Source organism: Oncorhynchus gorbuscha, linkage group LG23 (assembly GCF_021184085.1).
Source record: "Oncorhynchus gorbuscha isolate QuinsamMale2020 ecotype Even-year linkage group LG23, OgorEven_v1.0, whole genome shotgun sequence".
NCBI classification, from domain to species: Eukaryota; Metazoa; Chordata; class Actinopteri; order Salmoniformes; family Salmonidae; genus Oncorhynchus; species Oncorhynchus gorbuscha.
In genome coordinates, this window is record NC_060195.1 from 54,859,777 (window position 1) to 54,878,331 (window position 18,555).

Genomic DNA, 18,555 nt, shown 5'->3' on the forward strand with positions numbered 1-18,555 from the left:
TATAGCCTCGATACTGTTACAGCCTCGATACTGTTACAGCCTCGATACTGTTATAGCCTCGCTACTGTTATAGCCTCGCTACTGTTATAGCCTCGATACTGTTATAGTCTCGATACTGTTATAGCTACTGTTATAGCTACTGTTATAGCCTCGCTACTTTTATAGCCTCGCTACTGTTATACTGCTACTGCGGAGTCAATCACCACCTTCCGGAGACACCTCTTTAAGGAATACCTAGGATAGGATAAGTAATCCTTCTCACCCCCCCTTTAAGATTTAGATGCACTATTGTAAAGTGACTGTTCCACTGGATGTCATAAGGTGAATGCAATTTGTAAGTCGCTCTGGATAAGAGCGTCTGTAAATGACTTAAATGTCATTGAATCGCTACTGTTATAGCCTCGTATATACTGCCTCACTGTTATAGCCTTATAGTCTCGATACTGTTATAGCCTCGATACTGTTATAGCCTCGCTACTGTTATAGCCTCACTACTGTTATACTGTTACTGTTATAGCCTCGATACTGTTATAGCCTCGATACTGTTATAGCCTCGCTACTGTTATAGCCTCGCTACTGTTATAGCCCTACTGTTATATACTGTTATAGCCTCGATACTGTTATAGCCTCGATACTGTTATAGCCTCGCTACTGTATATAGCCTCGCTACTGTTATAGCCTCGCTACTTTATATAGCCTCGCTACTGTTATAGCCTCGCTACTGCGGAGTCAATCACCACCTTCCGGAGACACCTGAAACCCCACCTCTTTAAGGAATACCTAGGATAGGATAAGTAATCCTTCTCACCCCCCTTTAAGATTTAGATGCACTATTGTAAAGTGACTGTTCCACTGGATGTCATAAGGTGAATGCACCAATTTGTAAGTCGCTCTGGATAAGAGCGTCTGCTAAATGACTTAAATGTCATTGAATGTAAATACAGTAGCATCGCTACTGTATATAGCCTCGCTACTGTTATAGCCTCGCTACTGTATATAGCCTCGCTACTGTTATAGCCTCGCTACTGTATATAGCCTCGCTACTGTTATAGCCTCACTACTGTATATAGCCTCGCTACTGTATATAGCCTCGCTACTGTTATAGCCTCGATACTGTATATAGCCTCGATACTGTATATAGCCTCGCTACTGTTATAGCCTAGCTACTGTTAAAGCCTCGCTACTGTTATAGCTACTGTATATAGCGCTACTGTTATAGCCTCGCTACTGTATATAGCCTCGCTACTGTTATAGCCTCGCTACTGTTATAGCCTCACTACTGTATATAGCCTCGCTACTGTTATAGCCTCGCTGTTATACTGCTATATAGCCTGTATATAGCCTACTGTATATAGCTACTGTTATAGCCTCGCTACTGTTATAGCCTCGCTACTGTATATACAGTTATAGCCTCACTACTGTATATAGCCTCGCTACTGTTATAGCTACTATAGCTACTGTATATACTGTTATAGCCTCGCTACTGTATATAGCCTCGCTACTGTATATAGCCTGTATATAGCCTCGCTACTGTTATAGCCTCGCTACTGTTTATAGCCTCGCTACTGTATATAGCCTCGCTACTGTTATAGCCTCGCTACTGTATATAGCCTCGCTACTGTATATAGCCTCGCTACTGTTATAGCCTCGCTACTGTATATAGCCTCACTACTGTTATTTTTCACTGTCTTTTTACTGTTATTTTTTTTATTTCTTTACTTTTATTTTTGTTCACCTAATACCTATTTTTAACTTACAAATTGCACTGTTGGTGAGGTCCTGTAAGTAAACATTTCACTGTAAGGTCTACTACACCTGTTGTATTTGGCGCACGTGACAAATAAACTTTGATTTGATTTGACTCAGGATTGATTTGACTAAGGTGGCAGTTGCAGAAGCGCTGTCTAAGTGAACGGTTTCTATTATCTACTATTATCTACTCTGCTTTCAGGTTGACTACAACTACAAACGTGCCCGTTTGCTCCCAAATAGTATTGTCTTTTCTCATTGTCATTGGATGAGAAAAGTTGTAAAAAAGCAAAAACTTTTCAGTTGGACATTTTTGATGTGTTCTATATCTAGTTGTGTCTGCACCCGCTTCTTCTCGAAAGTGTCATTACCGAAGGGATATATGGAGTCTGTATTCCTCAATCACTCCGTCTGTAGTGGCTGGCCTGATTGGATAGATTCTGTGGGAATGCTTATCAAATGCAACCGCTTCAAGGCAACGGCACCAAATAAATGCTTCTGCGGCAATCAGATCATCTCCATTCAACTCCCTCCCTTTTCTCTCATCTGCAGGAGGACTTAGCATTTGTTTCCTTTTGAGAGAGGGGACACCAATTATACTGTCCCGGTCTATGTGAAGTATTTATATCAAAATATTATTGTTTCTATTTGAAACCCTCAGTCATTTATTTCCCCCCCAAAATAAATAACGTGTGTCGAGATTGCTCCAGTAGTGTTTTGAAATGGTATGTTTGAGCAATAGGTGCTGCTGTGGTCCTAGCTGGATATATCCACTCTCTGAAACTCTGAAAATGTGCATTAGAAATATCTGCTTCTTTCCGGGCCTATTTGCAATTGTCCTTCAAGGGCCTCTCCCCTCTCTTCTGAAGAAGAGCTGTGTGGACAACACTGAGTTTCTGTGACCCGCCAATGCAATTGCTTTTCCCCCCTCAGTGTTCCTATGAAGTTATTGCATCTCATTCTGTTGGCTACTCTTCCCTCTACAGAAGTGCTATGTTGTTATCGCCACACCACAGACCGTGGGAGGGGGGGGGAAGAATACAAATCTAACACCCTATTTAATCCCACAGGGAGGAATAGAGAGAACAGGCGACTACTTTTCCGCGTTTCTTGGCTTTGGTCAAGATAGATTGTGGAGATGAGTATTGGGGGAAACGACAGTATGCCCGATACAATACAGCTTGTATTGACTGATGTGTAAAACTGTAGATTCAGTCACTATTTCGTTATATGATTTCCTCGGCAAACGAATATGTGCAACAGCTTCCTTATTAATGCTCTGTGACTGTAGGTTTGATTGGCTGGAGAAATGCCCCGTGTAAAATTGAACAGGTGAGTTAGATTAGCTTAAGGCTGTTTCTCTGTTTTACAATTATTATATTGATTTACTCTCTCTCCTTTCTCCTCCCCTCTCTCCGTTACTTTTCGCTCCGTCTGTTCGTGGGTTGATATAGTATCTGAGATGAACACCACGAACGGTAGTTTCCTCCCGATGGCAGGGGTATATCGCTCGGCCCCGTTGCTTCCTTTTATTGATTTTATTTTACATTTATTTAACCAGGCAAGTCAGTTAAGAACAAATTCTTATTTTCAATGACGGCCTAGGAACAGTGGGTTAACTGCCTGTTCAGGGGCAGAACGACAGATTTGTACCTTGTCAGCTCGGGGGGTGAACTCGCAACCTTCAGGTTACTAGTCCAACACTCTAACCACTTGGCTACCCTGCCGCCCCCCTACAGTTGCTATCACTGTCATGCACATTTGTTCTGGTTACACTATTTTCAGACATCCGATACTCCATTCCGTCAGTGGGTTTCAGTCTTACAATACACTGTACTATTGATACTGTATTTTTAACATACATTTTTTTCATGGCTGTTTGGGGAAATATAATTGAGGTATTATATTTCTGGAGGACTTCCTGTGTATTCTCAAAAGAACAACATTGGCTACTCTACTGTGTAGTGTGTGAACTGCAGCATTTTCCAGAAGAGCTAGTTCAGGGTTTCCCCAACTGTTTTGGGTCCCACGACCCCATTTTCATATCAAAAAGTGTTTGCGATCCCACCAAGTTATGTAATCGACAGCTAATGTTTACTTTAAAAGAAAAATTGGGGGGGGCTATGACAGTTCATTACAAATCAGTCTGATAGCACTTTTGACAATATTTCAATCTGAAGGAAGTGACTGAATTGCACCAGAACGGCATTGGGAAGTTCAGAAGATCATCAGGCCGTACTTTTGTATGATCTTCTGTGTAGGAAAGAATGCGTCGCTGATTTCGTGTCCGGTCCATTCCGAGTCCTGTGCGGCTTGTAGAGGGAAACAGAAGACAACTAAGTGTTCCTGAGAGTCTTACCTTTCAGGGACGGGGTCATAATATTTTCTAGCTTTAAACGGTTTTCAAAGATAGAGACACATTTGTAGGAAAGAAACAGGAACTTCTCTGTTTATTACAACTGCGTCTAGCGGCTCTATGAACCAAAAGCGCAATGAGCTTGTCGAAACCAAGCGATAATGGGACAGATATTAAAGTCGCTAAAGACTGCCCAGACCTATATGGTCAGTCGGCATGGACAGGATTAGTCCAGATGCTGAATATGGACAGTACCAGTCAAACGTTTGGACACACCTACTCATTCATTTGTGGAGTTTCTTTCCTTCTTAATGTGTTTGAGCCAATCAGTTGTGTTGTGACAAGGTAGGGTGGTATTCAGAAGATGGCCTTATTTGGTAAAAGACCAAGAACAGCTCAAATAAGCAAATAGAAATGATAGTCCATCATTACTTTAAGACATGAAGGTCAGTCAATGCGGAAGATTTCAAGAACTTTGAACGTTTCTTCAAGTGCAGACACAAAAAAACTATCAAGCGCTATGATGAAACTGGCTCTCATGAGGACCGTTACAGGAAAGGAAGACCCAGAGTTACCTCTGCTGTAGAGGATGAGTTCGTTACAGTTACCAGCCTCAGAATTTGCAGCCCAAGTAAATGCTTCACAGAGTTCAAGTAACAGACACATTTCAACATCAACTGTTCAGAGGAGACTGCGTGAATCAGGCCTTTATAGTTGAATTGCTGCAAAGAAACCACTACTAAAGGACACCAATAAGCAAAAGAGACTTGCAAGGCCCAAGAAACACGAGCAATGGACATTGACTGGTGAAAATCTGTCCTTTGGTCTGATGAGTCCAACTTTGAGATTTTAGATTCCAACCACCGTGTCTTTGTGAGACACAGAGTAGGATGATCTCTACATGTGTGGTTCCCACCATGAAGCATGGAGGAGGAGGTGTGATTGTGTGGGGGTGCTTTGCCGGTGACACTGTTAGTGATTTTTTTAAATTCAAGGCATACTTAACCAGCATGGCTACCACAGCATTCTGCAGCGATACACCATCCCGTCTGGTTTGCGCTTAGTGGCACTATCATTTGTTTTTCAACAGAACAATGACCCAAAACACACCTGCAGGGCTGTAAGGGCTATTTAACCAAGGAGAGTTATGGAGTGCTGCATCAAATAACCTGGCCTCCACTATCCCCCGACCTCAACCCAATAGAGATGGTTTGGGAGGAGTTGGACCGCAGAGTGAAGGAAAAGCAGCCAACAAGTGCTCAGCATATGTGGGAACAACTTCAAGACTGCTGGCAAAGCGTTACTCATGAAGCCGGTTGAGAGAATGCCAAGAGTGTACAACGCTGTCATCAAGGCACAGGGTGGCTACTTTGTTGAATAATCTAAAATCTAAAATATGTTTCACACTTTTTTTGGTTACTACATAATTCCATATGTGTTATTTCATAGTTTTGATATCTTCACTATTATTCTACAATGTAGAAAATAGTAAAAATAAAGAAAAACCCTTTTAACTCATACTGTATGTATAATATATACTCTAAGATCAACCTTAAAGGAAGATTACATTTCCTCTAGTAACACCTTGTGTTTTTTAATTTAGCTGTGAGACATGATATGTTTTCCAAAAGCAAGCAGTAAAATGTACAGTTGAATAAATTCTATCAACAGTGCATTCGAAATGTATTCAGACCCCTTGACTTTTTCACATTTTGTTATGTTGCAGCCTTATGGATTAAATACATGTTTTCCTCATCAATCTACACAAAATACCAAATAATGACAAAGTGAAAATAAAAACAGAAATACCTTATTTACATAAGTATAATGACACTTTGTTATGAGACATGGGGAAGGGTACCAAAACATTTCTGCGGCATTGGTGGTCCCCAAGAAGACAGTTGCTCCGTCATTTTTAAATGGAAGAAGTTTGGAACCACCAAGACTCTTCCTAGAGCTGGCCGCCCGGCCACACAGCAATCGGGGGAGAAGGGCCTTGGTCAGGGAGGTGACCAAGAACCCGATGGTCAGTCTGACAAGCTCCAAAGTGCCTCTGTGGAGATGGGGGAACCTTCCAGAAGGACAACCATCTCTGCAGCACTCCACCAATCAGGCTTTTATGGTAGAGTGGCCAGACGGAAGCCACTTCTCAGTAAAGGCACATGACAGCCAGCTTGGAGCTTGCCAAAAGGCACCTAAATGACTCAGACCATGAGAAACAAGATTTTCTCATCTGATGAAACCAAGATTGAATTCTTTGGCCTGAATGCCAACCATCACATCTGGAAGAAACCTGGCACCATCCCTACAGTGAAGCATGGTGGTGGCAGCGTCATGTTGTGGGGATGTTTTTCAGCGGCAGGGACTGGGAGACTAGTCAGGATGGAGGAAAAGATAAACGGAGCAAAGTGCAGAGAGATCCTTGATGAAAACCTGCTCCAGAGCGCTCAGGACCTCAGACTGGGACGAAGGTTTACCTTCCAACAGGATAACAACCCTAAGCACACAGCCAAGACAAAACACAGGAGTGGCTTCAGGACAAGTCTCTGAATGACCTTGAGTGGCCCAGCCAGTGCCCGGACTTGAACTCGATTGATCTCTGGTTAGATCTGAAAATAGCTGTGCAGTGACTCTCCCCATCCAACCTGACAGAGCTAGAGTACATCTGAAGTGAAGAATGGGAGAAACTCCCCAAATTGCAGGTGTGCCAAGCTTGTAACGTCATACCCAAGAAGACTCAAGGCTCTAATCGCTGCCAAAGCTGCTTCAACAAAGTACTGAGTAAAGGGTCTGAATACTTATGTTAATGTGATATTTCAGTTTTTATTTTTAATACATTTGCAAAAAAAATCTAAACCTGTTTTTGCTATGTCATTATGGGGTATTGTGTGTAGATTGATGAGAGGAAGAGAAAAAATCGATCAATTTTAGAATAAGTCCAGGACGTAACAAAATGTGGAACAAAAAGTCAATTAGTCAGAATACTCTCCGAATGCGCTGTATAGCAGGATATCTCTTGACTCCTTTCTGGTGTGTGTGTGTGTGTGTGTGTGTGTGTGTGTGTGTGTGTGTGTGTGTGTGTGTGTGTGTGTGTGTGTGTGTGTGTGTGTGTGTGTGTGTGTGTGTGTGTGTGTGTGTGTGTGTGTGTGTGTGTGTGTGTGTGTGTCTTACAGGTCGAGCTGGTGTGAAGCAGCCCCGTAACCAGCCAAGGTTCTTCACCATGGAGGAAGAAGAGAGCATGAGTGAGTTTCTCCCCCCCATTTCACTACACTGGTCCCTCTACTTGCTGTCATGTTGTTTTGCTTGTGAAGTGCTTACACATACTAATAGTAGAATATCCCTAGTTGTGCAAAATGATTTACTTGGTTATATGTTTTCAAGTTGGATACTGTTACCAGTAACACCACATTATTGGAAGGAATCCAGGGAGGAGAATTGTAGGCCTATCGATGTATTAAATCTCCTCTTCCTGATTGGTTTGTGTGGGATTGACCTTGAGAACGTGTCATCAGACTGGGTTTCCTGGCTCAGGAGGGTAGGATCAGAGTTCAAATCTCCCATTCAGTGGGAGATGAGGGGATATCTCCTGCGTTATTTCAGACCATTTTACGAGAAGGATTCTAAGCTTGACCCCCTGCTCCTCTTCTCAAAGCTTCTAAAACCCCACGGAGTACCTCCTTTAGGTTCCGAGAGCAGTTATAGTTCACCCTTAACCTGCCTGCAACAAGCCTGGGAGGGTTATTGAGGAAAGGTTGCTCTTTCTATAGTCAAAGTACAGGGTTTGGCAACAAAAAATGTTTTCCCCCCAAGCCCAATGAGGCTTTCTCATGTTGAAAGGTACTGAGAGAGTGATGGGCTTTATGTATCTATGCCCACAGTATGGAGCAGATGTTGAATTCAGTACTTTGGCCCAGGAACATCATGCGGATCCCATTACACACTTGACAGTTATGATGTTAGGACATGTTATGCGTTCGGACAACCCTAATCCTCCCGCTTCCCTGTTACACCAAGCCCAACCCAGACGGGGGCTCACTTGGATTACTGTGTTGGTCAGGGACGTCCTCGCTGCGGGTTACTCAAGGGCTTTCTGGTGGGTGTGTTTGTGTGTATGTGTGTCTGGGTCAGAACTGAGCATGGTTGGCGACGGACAGTGTTGTCGTGGCGTGATCAATCACAATGCTCTGTTGTTTAAAAAGCTCTTTCCCCACGGGGTTGTATTCACTACTCCCCTCCTGTTGCGCAGGGCGTTAGCCGCGTTGTGTTTTTTTACAGTTTATATTTTCTCTTGCATGCTTGTTATTTACTTTACCACAACCACCAGCCCAGTCATACAAAAACAATCTGATATGTATATACTCTGTAAACTTTGTTTTAGAAAATGATGATATGCAACTTGATCCAGAGCGAAGTCAAATGAAAATAAAAGTATTATTTGAATACATTTTTGACTGCAGTGGTGCATGAAAATCCCAGAAAACACTTGTTTGTTTGTCTCCATTTTGGGGAGGTGGCGATATCCTTATGTTGTCCCTCTTCTTTCCAAGCCCCTTGTCGCTACCTTCTTCTCTCCTCCTGCATTTTGTACAAGGATGTATTTAATCCCTGAGCGCCGAAAGGAGTAACCTATCGAGCTTTTGCTGGAGGATGTTATAAATGAAAATTTACACCCAGTTCCATCAGCTTTATAATCAGGACGTGGCGATATGTGTTCCCTCAACCACAGCTACACCTAATTTATTGATACCATGATTAATACAAGCCTTACAGTTAAATTGGTCATGCAGCCCTTCACAGGACACTTCTAGATGTTTTCAAGCCCATTCTTCAATAACACAGATGAATAGATTAACACTGAAATGTTTAGACATTTTGGTGGGGCTACTTTTGTATTTACACTGCCCATGTCTTTGGTAGTGCTTATTCTGAAAAATACAGAAAAAAACGATGAAGATTTTCCTCAGAAATCTGTCCTTTCCTCAAGTTTTTTTCAGGCCCCCCTTGGATTGTATTGAAGGTTAATGTTGATACTAATATGACTGTGTATTTAACATACACTGTTTTCTGTAATGACTGCTTTGAAAATCTAACATACAAAGGAACACACATCACTTGTCCAGTTACAAAGAGAGATAAAGGAATCTATAAATTTTACATTTACAAGATCCTGCAACGAAGGCGTTGTAAGTTACTCTTTCTGGGCACCGCAGGTTCCAGCAGCACCGACGTTAAGGAAAACCGCAACCTGGACAACGTGGTCTCCTCCTCCAAGGAGGGGTTGGGGGGTGAGGGGGCAGCTCACCTCCCTAATGGGGGCAGTGCAGGTTGTGGAGGGGGCAGGAAGCGTCCCTTAGAAGAGGGTAATAACGGGCATCACAATAACAAGTACAGGCCCAAGAAGCGTAAGAAAATGCCCGGGCCCATTCTGCCCAAAAATGCCCTGATGCAGCTGAATGAGATCAAGCCTGGACTGCAGTACAAGCTGCTGTCTCAGACCGGTCCGGTCCACGCGCCCGTGTTCGTCATGACTGTCGAGGTCAATGGGCAGCTGTTCGAGGGCTCCGGCCCCACCAAGAAGAAGGCTAAACTCAACTCGGCTGAGAAGGCTCTGCGGTCGTTCGTTCAGTTCCCCAACGCCTCCGAGGCGCACATGGCAATGGGTCGGACGCTAACGGTCAACACAGACTTTACCTCCGACCAGGCTGACTTCCCGGACATGTTGTTTAATGGGTTTGAGACCCCGGCCCCTCCGGAGGAGTCCTTCTACCTGGGTTCTAACGGTACCAATGGCTCCTTCAGCTCCCTGGGACTAGTAGAATACCCCCTGCTAGGGAACTCAGGTGCTACCGGCCTGAGTCAGTCCTCGTTAGGCCTACCACTCACCGCCTCCGTCCCGGCCTTCGTCTCCCCCGCTATTGCCAAGAACCCTGTCATGATCCTCAACGAACTACGACCCGGGCTGAAGTACGACTTTGTGTCAGAGAGTGGAGAGAGCCACGCCAAGAACTTTGCCATGTCCGTGGTGGTGGACACGCAGACGTTCCAAGGCTCAGGGCGCAATAAGAAGCTGGCCAAGGCCCGGGCGGCGCAGGCTGCTCTCTCTGCCCTCTTTAACATGCAACTGGACCAGACACCGTCCAGACAGCCCATACCCAGAGAGGGCCTGCAACTGCACCTGCCACAGGTAAGAAATTACTACTCCCAACACCACGTTCTCTCTGAGACTGTTGGATGACATGCTTGTTTCATATGGTTGTTTGAAAAGCTTTACTTTGACTCTATGGCACAGAATAGCACATAGTAAACTCATAACGCAGGACAAACTCCCTCTCCCCATCCAACATCTTGTGTAGCAGTAGAACAATTGTAGTAGTATGCAGAGACTCTTCTTAACTCTATCTGGGTGGTTTAACCCCATGAAATAAGAGGGCAATGGTCACATATGTCAGTTTGGTTCATCCTGCATTGCAGGCAGTATTCAGTGTTCACTTCCTATGAACTATTCTCAGTTTAATTGACCTAATGGTTTAACCAGCTCATTATAAGCCTCTGACAGGGCTTAATTGAAAAGGGAGACGAGGCTTTGAGAGACAGTGGTGCATTACAGCCTTGAGCGTTCCACGTTGCATTGTGTACACTCAAATCTATTTACACGTCACTTAATCCCGTACCCCTAATCCCTCCTGCCTGAGATAGCGACTGACGAGGCAAGGTAAATTAAACTGCAATCTTAATTAACATCAGCTCCCGAATGCTATTCAAACATACCTATTGATCAGACAAGCTGCCTGCTCCGTTGGCCTGTTTAAGAACAGATCAGTCAATGAAGCGGACGGATGATTTGCGTTGCAGCGTTTAAGCTCCCGGGTGTCTTGTCTGTCACTCATCCCCATCTAAACCCTTTTATCTACAGTAGGTATGTCTGATCCCTGAAGAAGTAGGCACCTCGAATCTATTATACTGCACTAGCCTGTCTCCTGTTCTGCTACCTGAGCTTCAGTTTGAGAAAGCAGTGTCTCTTAGGAGTACCCTGGGTTGTCATTGCCTCTGTGATTTCTAATGTACACATTCGTGTGGAGGTTGGGGTTAGATTTTCAATTGATCATAGATGTTTCATCAGAGCTATATGATAAGCCAGAAGGTGATCGTCGTCACGTTTAAACTTTTCTATTCTGTCGAGGTTTAGTCTCTCGTTTTAAGGCCTGGGTTTTTCTTCGGATGTTATGATGCAGAACCTCGGTATCTCATGCTCTGCTTGGTGGTTATTTCAGGTTCTAGCTGATGCTGTGTCCGGTCTGGTAGTTGACAAGTTCAGTGAGCTGACGGATAACTTCACATCCCCTCACGCACGACGGAAAGTCCTAGCAGGCATTGTCATGACAACAGGTACTGTTAGAATATTATTATTTATTTTATTTTTTTACTTCAACCTGATTGTTAATCTCTGACTCTCTGTCAAATCGAGAGAGCCCCGCTGGTGCTGCATGGATCACAACGGGGGGTTTCATTAGAGACTAATCACAAAAGATGTTTGTGTAATTTACATTGTGGATAAGGTATCAATTCACATTTCCTAGGTGATTTTATCACTGCATCATGAAACAAGAAGAACAAATGATACACTGTATTCAGTAGACGATGTCGTTGATATACCATTTTAAACCATTTTTGTCTCACAATCCACACATCTCACCCAGGCACCGATGTCAAGGAGGCACAAGTGATCTGTGTTTCCACCGGGACCAAGTGTATAAACGGCGAGTACATGAGCGACCGCGGCCTGGCTTTGAACGACTGCCATGCTGAGATCATTGCACGTCGTTCCCTCCTTAGGTACCTGTACGCACAGCTGGAACACTTCCTCAGGTAAGTCACTGTAACCACGGAGACTGGGTTAGTAGAAACTGACTGGTCAACAAGACTCCAAAAATGTTTTGGTTTTTTTTACCGGAAGAAACAAATGCCAATGTAGAGAAACGGTTACCCTTTTCTTACCACGCGTCCGTCTGTCCCGTCCGTCTGTCTGTCCGTCTGCCATAGTAACAACAGAGAGGAGCAGCAGAAGTCGATATTCACGAGGTGCGAGAACAAGCAGGGCTTCCGTCTGAAGGACAACGTGCAGTTCCACCTGTACATCAGCACGTCGCCCTGCGGAGACGCACGCATCTTCTCACCCCACGAGGCTGCCTTCGAGGGTGAGACTTCTCCCTAGGTGGCTCTTCTTCTTCTTCATTTTAAACACGCTTCTTCTTATTCCCTTTCCATTTCATCCACAGATCAGGGAGACAGGCACCCTAACAGGAAGGCTCGTGGTCAGCTGAGGACCAAGATAGAGTCTGGGGAGGGGACCATCCCTGTGAAAGTCAGTAACACCATCCAGACCTGGGACGGAGTACTGCAGGGAGAGAGGCTGCTCACCATGTCCTGCAGTGACAAGATTGCCAGGTCTGTGTCTCTCTTTGACACCCCTCCTTTTTTACTTTGTCTACAGTTCGACAACCAGTCAAACTGTAACCATACAGAAGGTGTCTAGTCATTTTCATGGAATGAAGATTTACATGTGATATTCGTAAAAACACCAACAATGTAAATCTACCATTTATGCCATTATTGTGAACTTTGTCCGACTTTTCACAAGTCAGAGACAGCCGCAAAGGCTTTTGCTTGAGCAAATCACATGGAGAGAAAAAGGCCCAGAGAACAAGCCTTGAAGGAACAATCTAACAACCTTTACTGAGATCTAAAGTGTGTAATCAACAATATTGTTCATGATTACACACCTGCAGTTTGACGAGCTGTTACAGTTCCTAGGGCACTCCCAGCAGGGATGCCATTTCCGTGGAGATTAATCAAAGGGCTAATCACAGCTCTAGCATAATCACACCTGTAGCACTGCTCTGTTGGCAGAATGATACACAAGTGATTGGGACTTGAGCGAGGGTAGCTAGCCTGAGGAATGCATTAATCAGAATCATTTGAATAGCATCTGACTCCAGGCAATAAACACCCTTCATCACTAAAAGTGGAGCTTAATGTTTGAAAAATAGAAAATGTCCAACTGAGAGGCTATTACATATTATTTTCTTCAACCCAGGATGCATTATCAGGTGGTGAAAAACCTGGTACAAGTAGACACTTTCAAATTCAACCTCTACGTTCAGATTGATCAGAATGTTCAGGGTAAAAATCCGAAATGTCAAGAGTTTTTAAACTTAGCCTTGGGTCTTAGTCATATCTTGCGCTCGGGAACGTCTGTACTTTGTGGTGGTGAGACTCAAAAGGTCATGTGACTCAAAAGGTCATGTGACTAAAAAAAAAAAAGAAGCGCCTCCCTATGAACACCACTTCTCGCTGCCGCCCTTCTCTCAGGTGGAACGTAGTAGGGATCCAGGGCTCTCTGATGTGTTACTTCACAGAGCCCGTCTACTTCTCCAGCATTATCCTGGGCAGCCTGTACCACGCAGACCACCTCTCCAGAGCCATGTACCAGAGGATCGCTGACATTGAGGACCTGCCTCAGACGTTCAACCTCAACCGGCCACTTCTGAGCGGTAAGGGGTCTGGCTGTCGTCCTACTCATCCTACATCCTCCTCCTACTTAGTTTATGTCAGACAACAGCCCCATGGACTGTCCTGAACAACATACAGTACCAGTCAAAAGTTTGGACACACCTACTCGTTCAAGGGTTTGTCTTCATTTGTTTTATTTTCTACATTGTAGAATAATAGTGAAGACATCAAACCTATGAAATAACACACATGAAATCATATAGCCCTTACGCTGCCTGGAGGTGTGTTGGGTCATTGTCCTGTTGGAAAACAAATGATAGTCCCACTAAGCGCAAACCAGACGGGATGGCGTATCGCTGCAGAATGCTGTGGCAGCCATGCAGGTTAAGTGTGCCTTGCATTCTAAATAAATCACTAACAGTGTCACCAGCAAAGCACCATCACACCTCCTCCGTGGTACACGGTGGGAACTACTGTACACATGCAGAGATCATCCATTCATCTACTCTGTGTCTCACAAAGAAGTGGTGGTCGATTGCTCGTTTCTCTTGGCCCAAGCAAGTCTCTTCTTCTTTTTGGTGTCCTTTAGTAGTGGTTTCTTTGCAGCAATTAGTCTATGAAGGCCTGATTCATGCAGTCTCCTCTGAACAGTTGATGTTGAGATGTGTCTGTTACTTAAAGTATGTGAAGCATTTATTGGTGCTGCCATTTCTGAGGCTGGTAACTCTAATGAACTTATCCTCTGCAGCAGAGGTAACTCTGGGTCGTCCTTTCCTGTGGCGGTCCTCATGAGAGCCAGTTTCATTGCGCTTGAGGGTTTTTCCGACTGCACAGAAATTTTCCACATTGACTGACCTTCATGTCTGAAAGTATTGATGGACTGTCGTTTCTCTTTGTTTATTTGAGCTGTTCTTGCCATAATATTGACTTGGTCTTTTACCAAATATGGCTATCTTCTGTATACCACCCCTACCTTGTTACAACACAACTGATTGGTTCAAACACATTATTAAGAAGGAAAGAAACTCCACAAAGTAACTTTTACCAAGGCACACATGTTAATTGAAATGCATTACTGGTGACTACCTCAAGAAGCTGGTTGAGAGAATGCCAAAAGTGTGCAAAGCTGTCATCAAGGCACATGGTGGCTACTTTGAAGAATCTCAAATATAAAATGACCTCATGATTTCATGTGTTATTTCATAGTTTTGATGTCTTCACTATTATTCTACAATGTACAAAATTAAGAATAACCCTTGAATGAGTAGGTGTGTCCAAACTTTTGACAAGTACTGTATATCTCACAAAGAAATCGTTTTATGTCACTTTCTCTTCTCTGCAGGAATAAGCAACGCAGAAGCACGGCAACCGGGTAAAGCGCCTAACTTCAGTGTGAACTGGGCTGTGGGAGACCAGGGGTTGGAGGTTATCAACGCCATGACAGGCAAGGACGACTTGGGACGGCCCTCGAGGCTCTGCAAGCACGCCCTCTACAGCCGCTGGGTGCGCCTATACTGCAAGGTAGGGTACTTCACCCGCACAACACCATATATACTCTCATGTAGCTGTTGCTGTGCATGGCTGGGTAGTTGAGACTTATTATGTTCCAATCACTCAATTTAAATGGTTTAACATTCTGTTTGTTCACTTGATTGTTGAATCATTTCTTACTCTGTTTTATTCTTGTCCAATTAAAACCTCTCTCTTCCTGCCTTTTAGCTTTCACAGACTCTGAGAATCAAAGGTGCCAAACCCAGCTTGTACCATGACGCCAAACAGGCAGCGTTGGAGTACCATGCTGCCAAGCAGACTCTGACCAAGGAATTCCACAAGGCAGGACTGGGAGCCTGGGTCAAGAAGCCTATCGAACAGGACCAGTTCTCACTCCAGTCCTGAGTGGATTTTTTTTTCATAGAAATAGAATGACTATGTCGTTCTAAAATGTGTATGGTTGTTGTCACGGGAGGAAGAGGGAGGCTCAGATGACGATACTACTCCTACCAGCTGTTTCGACTTTATTTGTTCTGTGTGTGGACGACAGTCGCCCAACCCTTGTTCCCTCTCCTGATCACTCCACTTTTCACCGTTAAGACATTGAATTTGGTTGAATTTAGTCTTGTTGTTTTTCTCAATGACTTACTGTAAAAAGCCACGGTTTTCATTATTGTTCGTGTCAACAGAATGATTGTTATCGATGTTTTGTTAGTTTAATGTCGTTCATTCCACTTACACCAGTAACCTAACGTGTGACATACGACAGCTGTTCAACTGGAAACCTGGGATTTTTTAAACGGATTTTGTTGATTACATTTTATAAATCAATACATGCAAAAAATCAACTGAAATCAGTTGGCTATCTACAGACAAACCTTGTCTACACTCACTGTATAATTATGCCAAATATATAGAAAGGGTTCAAGCTCACCTCCCAGTAGTGGTCATAACAATGACTATTTTGCTGTCTTTTCCCTAAGTATTAGTGCTGTAGCCCGTTCCTCTTGTCTTGAAGGCTGATGTCCTCTCTTGCACTTTTTATGTGCAGTCTTTTCTTTGTTTCCGCTGTGAGATGTAAAGCATTGCACTGTCTGAGGACGATATGCTCGTTTGTTTTTGAATAGTGATAGATACGTGTGTTTTTTGATTCCACAAATCTGATTGAGAATGCTCTCTGATAATGACATGTTTTTATCTAAGTCTATCTGAAGTAGGCCAAAATAACTTCTGAAAAATGTTTGATTCCTTTTTCCCTTTACAGTGAATGACGTAAATTATACTAAAGTGCATATGGCCTTTGAAACGTACATTTCTATGGATATTCCTGCAGTGCGGTTATTTGCTATGCAATTGCAGAATGGCTCACACTCTTGTGGTTGCCAGACAGATGCAGTGGACTTTATGTACTGCTTTTCTATTTGAACACACAGACAACATTTTGCTATTATCATGTAGCATTTGTTGGGAGCTTGATAAAAATAAAAAAAAAACGACTGAAATTATTTTTGCTCATATTTAGCCATGAGTGTTGAGGTAACTTGAGCTAATTTTCTTTGTCTGTCATCATAAGCCTTACCTCACCAAAGATGATTTTTTTATTTGCTTTTTGTTTCTTTAATCTGTAATGTTTGTTTGAACAAAGTTTCTGGTCTCTTCATTTTGATTCCTGTGTTTTAAACTGCTCAATGTCATCTCTTTGGACTATTTATTTTTAAGGAATTGAAATGGATCCCTGTGTTTTAATGTAGCAATTTAAAAGTATGAACCTGTAGATCATTTTGACCTGTTCTGTGTCGTTTTTAACAATTAACATGTTACCAAAAAAAGAAAATATATCCAAAATGTATTACTAACAGGCTCGGAATTGTTCATGTACAGTACTTTATCTAAGTATACTCATTGGAATCAGACAACTCTCGTGAAAAAGCCCATTTTGTAATTTTTTCCCCCCTTTTGTGTTGTCACACTTCTCATCCGCACTTGGCATGTTTTCTTATTTGTTTATTTTGAATAGATTTGTAAGAATCCACAAGTATCAAGGCAATTGCAGTTTTAGAAAGGGGACCAAGCACAACTTGTGATGTAAAAAACAAAAAAAAACTTGAACTGCATCAGAAGTGAATGGCTGGTTAACCATTGTGAATAACTTTTGAACACTCCCTCCCAACCTTTAGGTGTTATGAGGGGGTCTGCTCTACCTATGTTTGCTTTCTCTGACCAAGTTGTGAGCGTTGACTGTGAACTTTGACCGGGTCTTTTCCGTCCTGTAATGGTTCATGCACCGTTTGATTGATGTGCCCAGTCCACTGTAGTCTCTAGAATAAGGGCCCTAATGCATGAGCTCTCACTATAAAGCATGACGAAAAATCCAATAAAACAAACCAGATAAACAAAAATAATACATGTAGAAAATGAGAAAAGGCCTATAAATGAGAAATATAATAAATGGTAATATAGGTAGATGTTGTATATAGTTGTCTTTCTTTATTTCATACACTATTTTCTGCCAAGTTCACTGCATTAAGTAATTTCTTATTTAATACAAAAAAGAAATTAGATTGACAATACAATACTTTAAAAAAATGTGACAAATGTATGAAAAGTAAAAAGTGGCACTATGATGATTTTATAGAAAATAGTGTAATAGCGATGGTGTTAACACTGACGCTAGGCAGCTGCTCTGTTTGCATTAAAGTACCTGTCCAGTGAAAATCAACATTTAAAAGCTTATATTCTGTTTGCTCATACCCAAATAATGTTGTTGACTCGTCCTTGCCGTTGTGGACAAATAATACATTTGAGAAAACCCACTCAGTTAAACCCCATCTCAAAAATGCTTGAAATTTGCTTGGAGAATGACATCATCCTCCTTGGCCGGGACAGGCCTGTCTGTGATTGGTCCAGCAGCTTTTTCCTTGTTACCCCCAAATTCTATGGGAGGGCGCACAAGCGGCTAGTGTTGGCAAACAGGACAAACGCCTATACAACAACTATCTCGCCAGTCACTTCTATTTCAAATGCTGTGGTTTGTAAGAGTTGTCCTGCTGGCTGTTTAGAATCGGTAAGGTAGCATGCTAACGTTAGCTATCGAGACGAACTTAGCTAGCTGTCTAGCCGACAAGAAAGCTAGCCAAAGTAGATCCTCCACACAACAACCATCTCGCCGTTCCCTTCTATTTTAAATCCTGTGGTTTGTAGTTAAAAATAGGATGTCAAGAGGAAACCTAGGTAGCTGTGATTGACTGATATATATAGCAGCAGCAGTTAGTTAGCTAATTTACAGTAGCGCCTAGAAACCACAAACAAAAATACAGTAATTAGTGAAAGCAATGGACGGAAACGAGTCACGCTTGTAAAAGAATCATTCTGCATTTATTGCTGTTATAGTAAAGTGAGGCTGTGCGCAGCCCTGCACCATGTGGATTTGGTATCTACCTTTTATATCC

The 18,555-nt window shown here is 42.9% G+C and overlaps 1 protein-coding gene across 1 annotated transcript in view; it reads left to right on the plus strand.

Annotated features, from left to right (window-relative positions):
* LOC124010871 (double-stranded RNA-specific editase 1-like) overlaps window positions 1-17,569 on the plus strand; it is a 35,535-nt gene extending 17,966 nt beyond the window's left edge. Inside the window, exons 3-11 of the mRNA XM_046323615.1 lie at window positions 7,279-7,347; window positions 9,316-10,289; window positions 11,377-11,491; window positions 11,803-11,971; window positions 12,146-12,300; window positions 12,382-12,550; window positions 13,475-13,656; window positions 14,958-15,136; window positions 15,335-17,569. Of these exons, the coding sequence (XP_046179571.1) occupies window positions 7,279-7,347; window positions 9,316-10,289; window positions 11,377-11,491; window positions 11,803-11,971; window positions 12,146-12,300; window positions 12,382-12,550; window positions 13,475-13,656; window positions 14,958-15,136; window positions 15,335-15,511 (2,189 nt within the window). The 3' untranslated portion in view covers window positions 15,512-17,569. The remainder of the gene's footprint in view (window positions 1-7,278; window positions 7,348-9,315; window positions 10,290-11,376; window positions 11,492-11,802; window positions 11,972-12,145; window positions 12,301-12,381; window positions 12,551-13,474; window positions 13,657-14,957; window positions 15,137-15,334) is intronic.
* The last annotated feature ends 986 nt before the right edge of the window (window positions 17,570-18,555 follow it).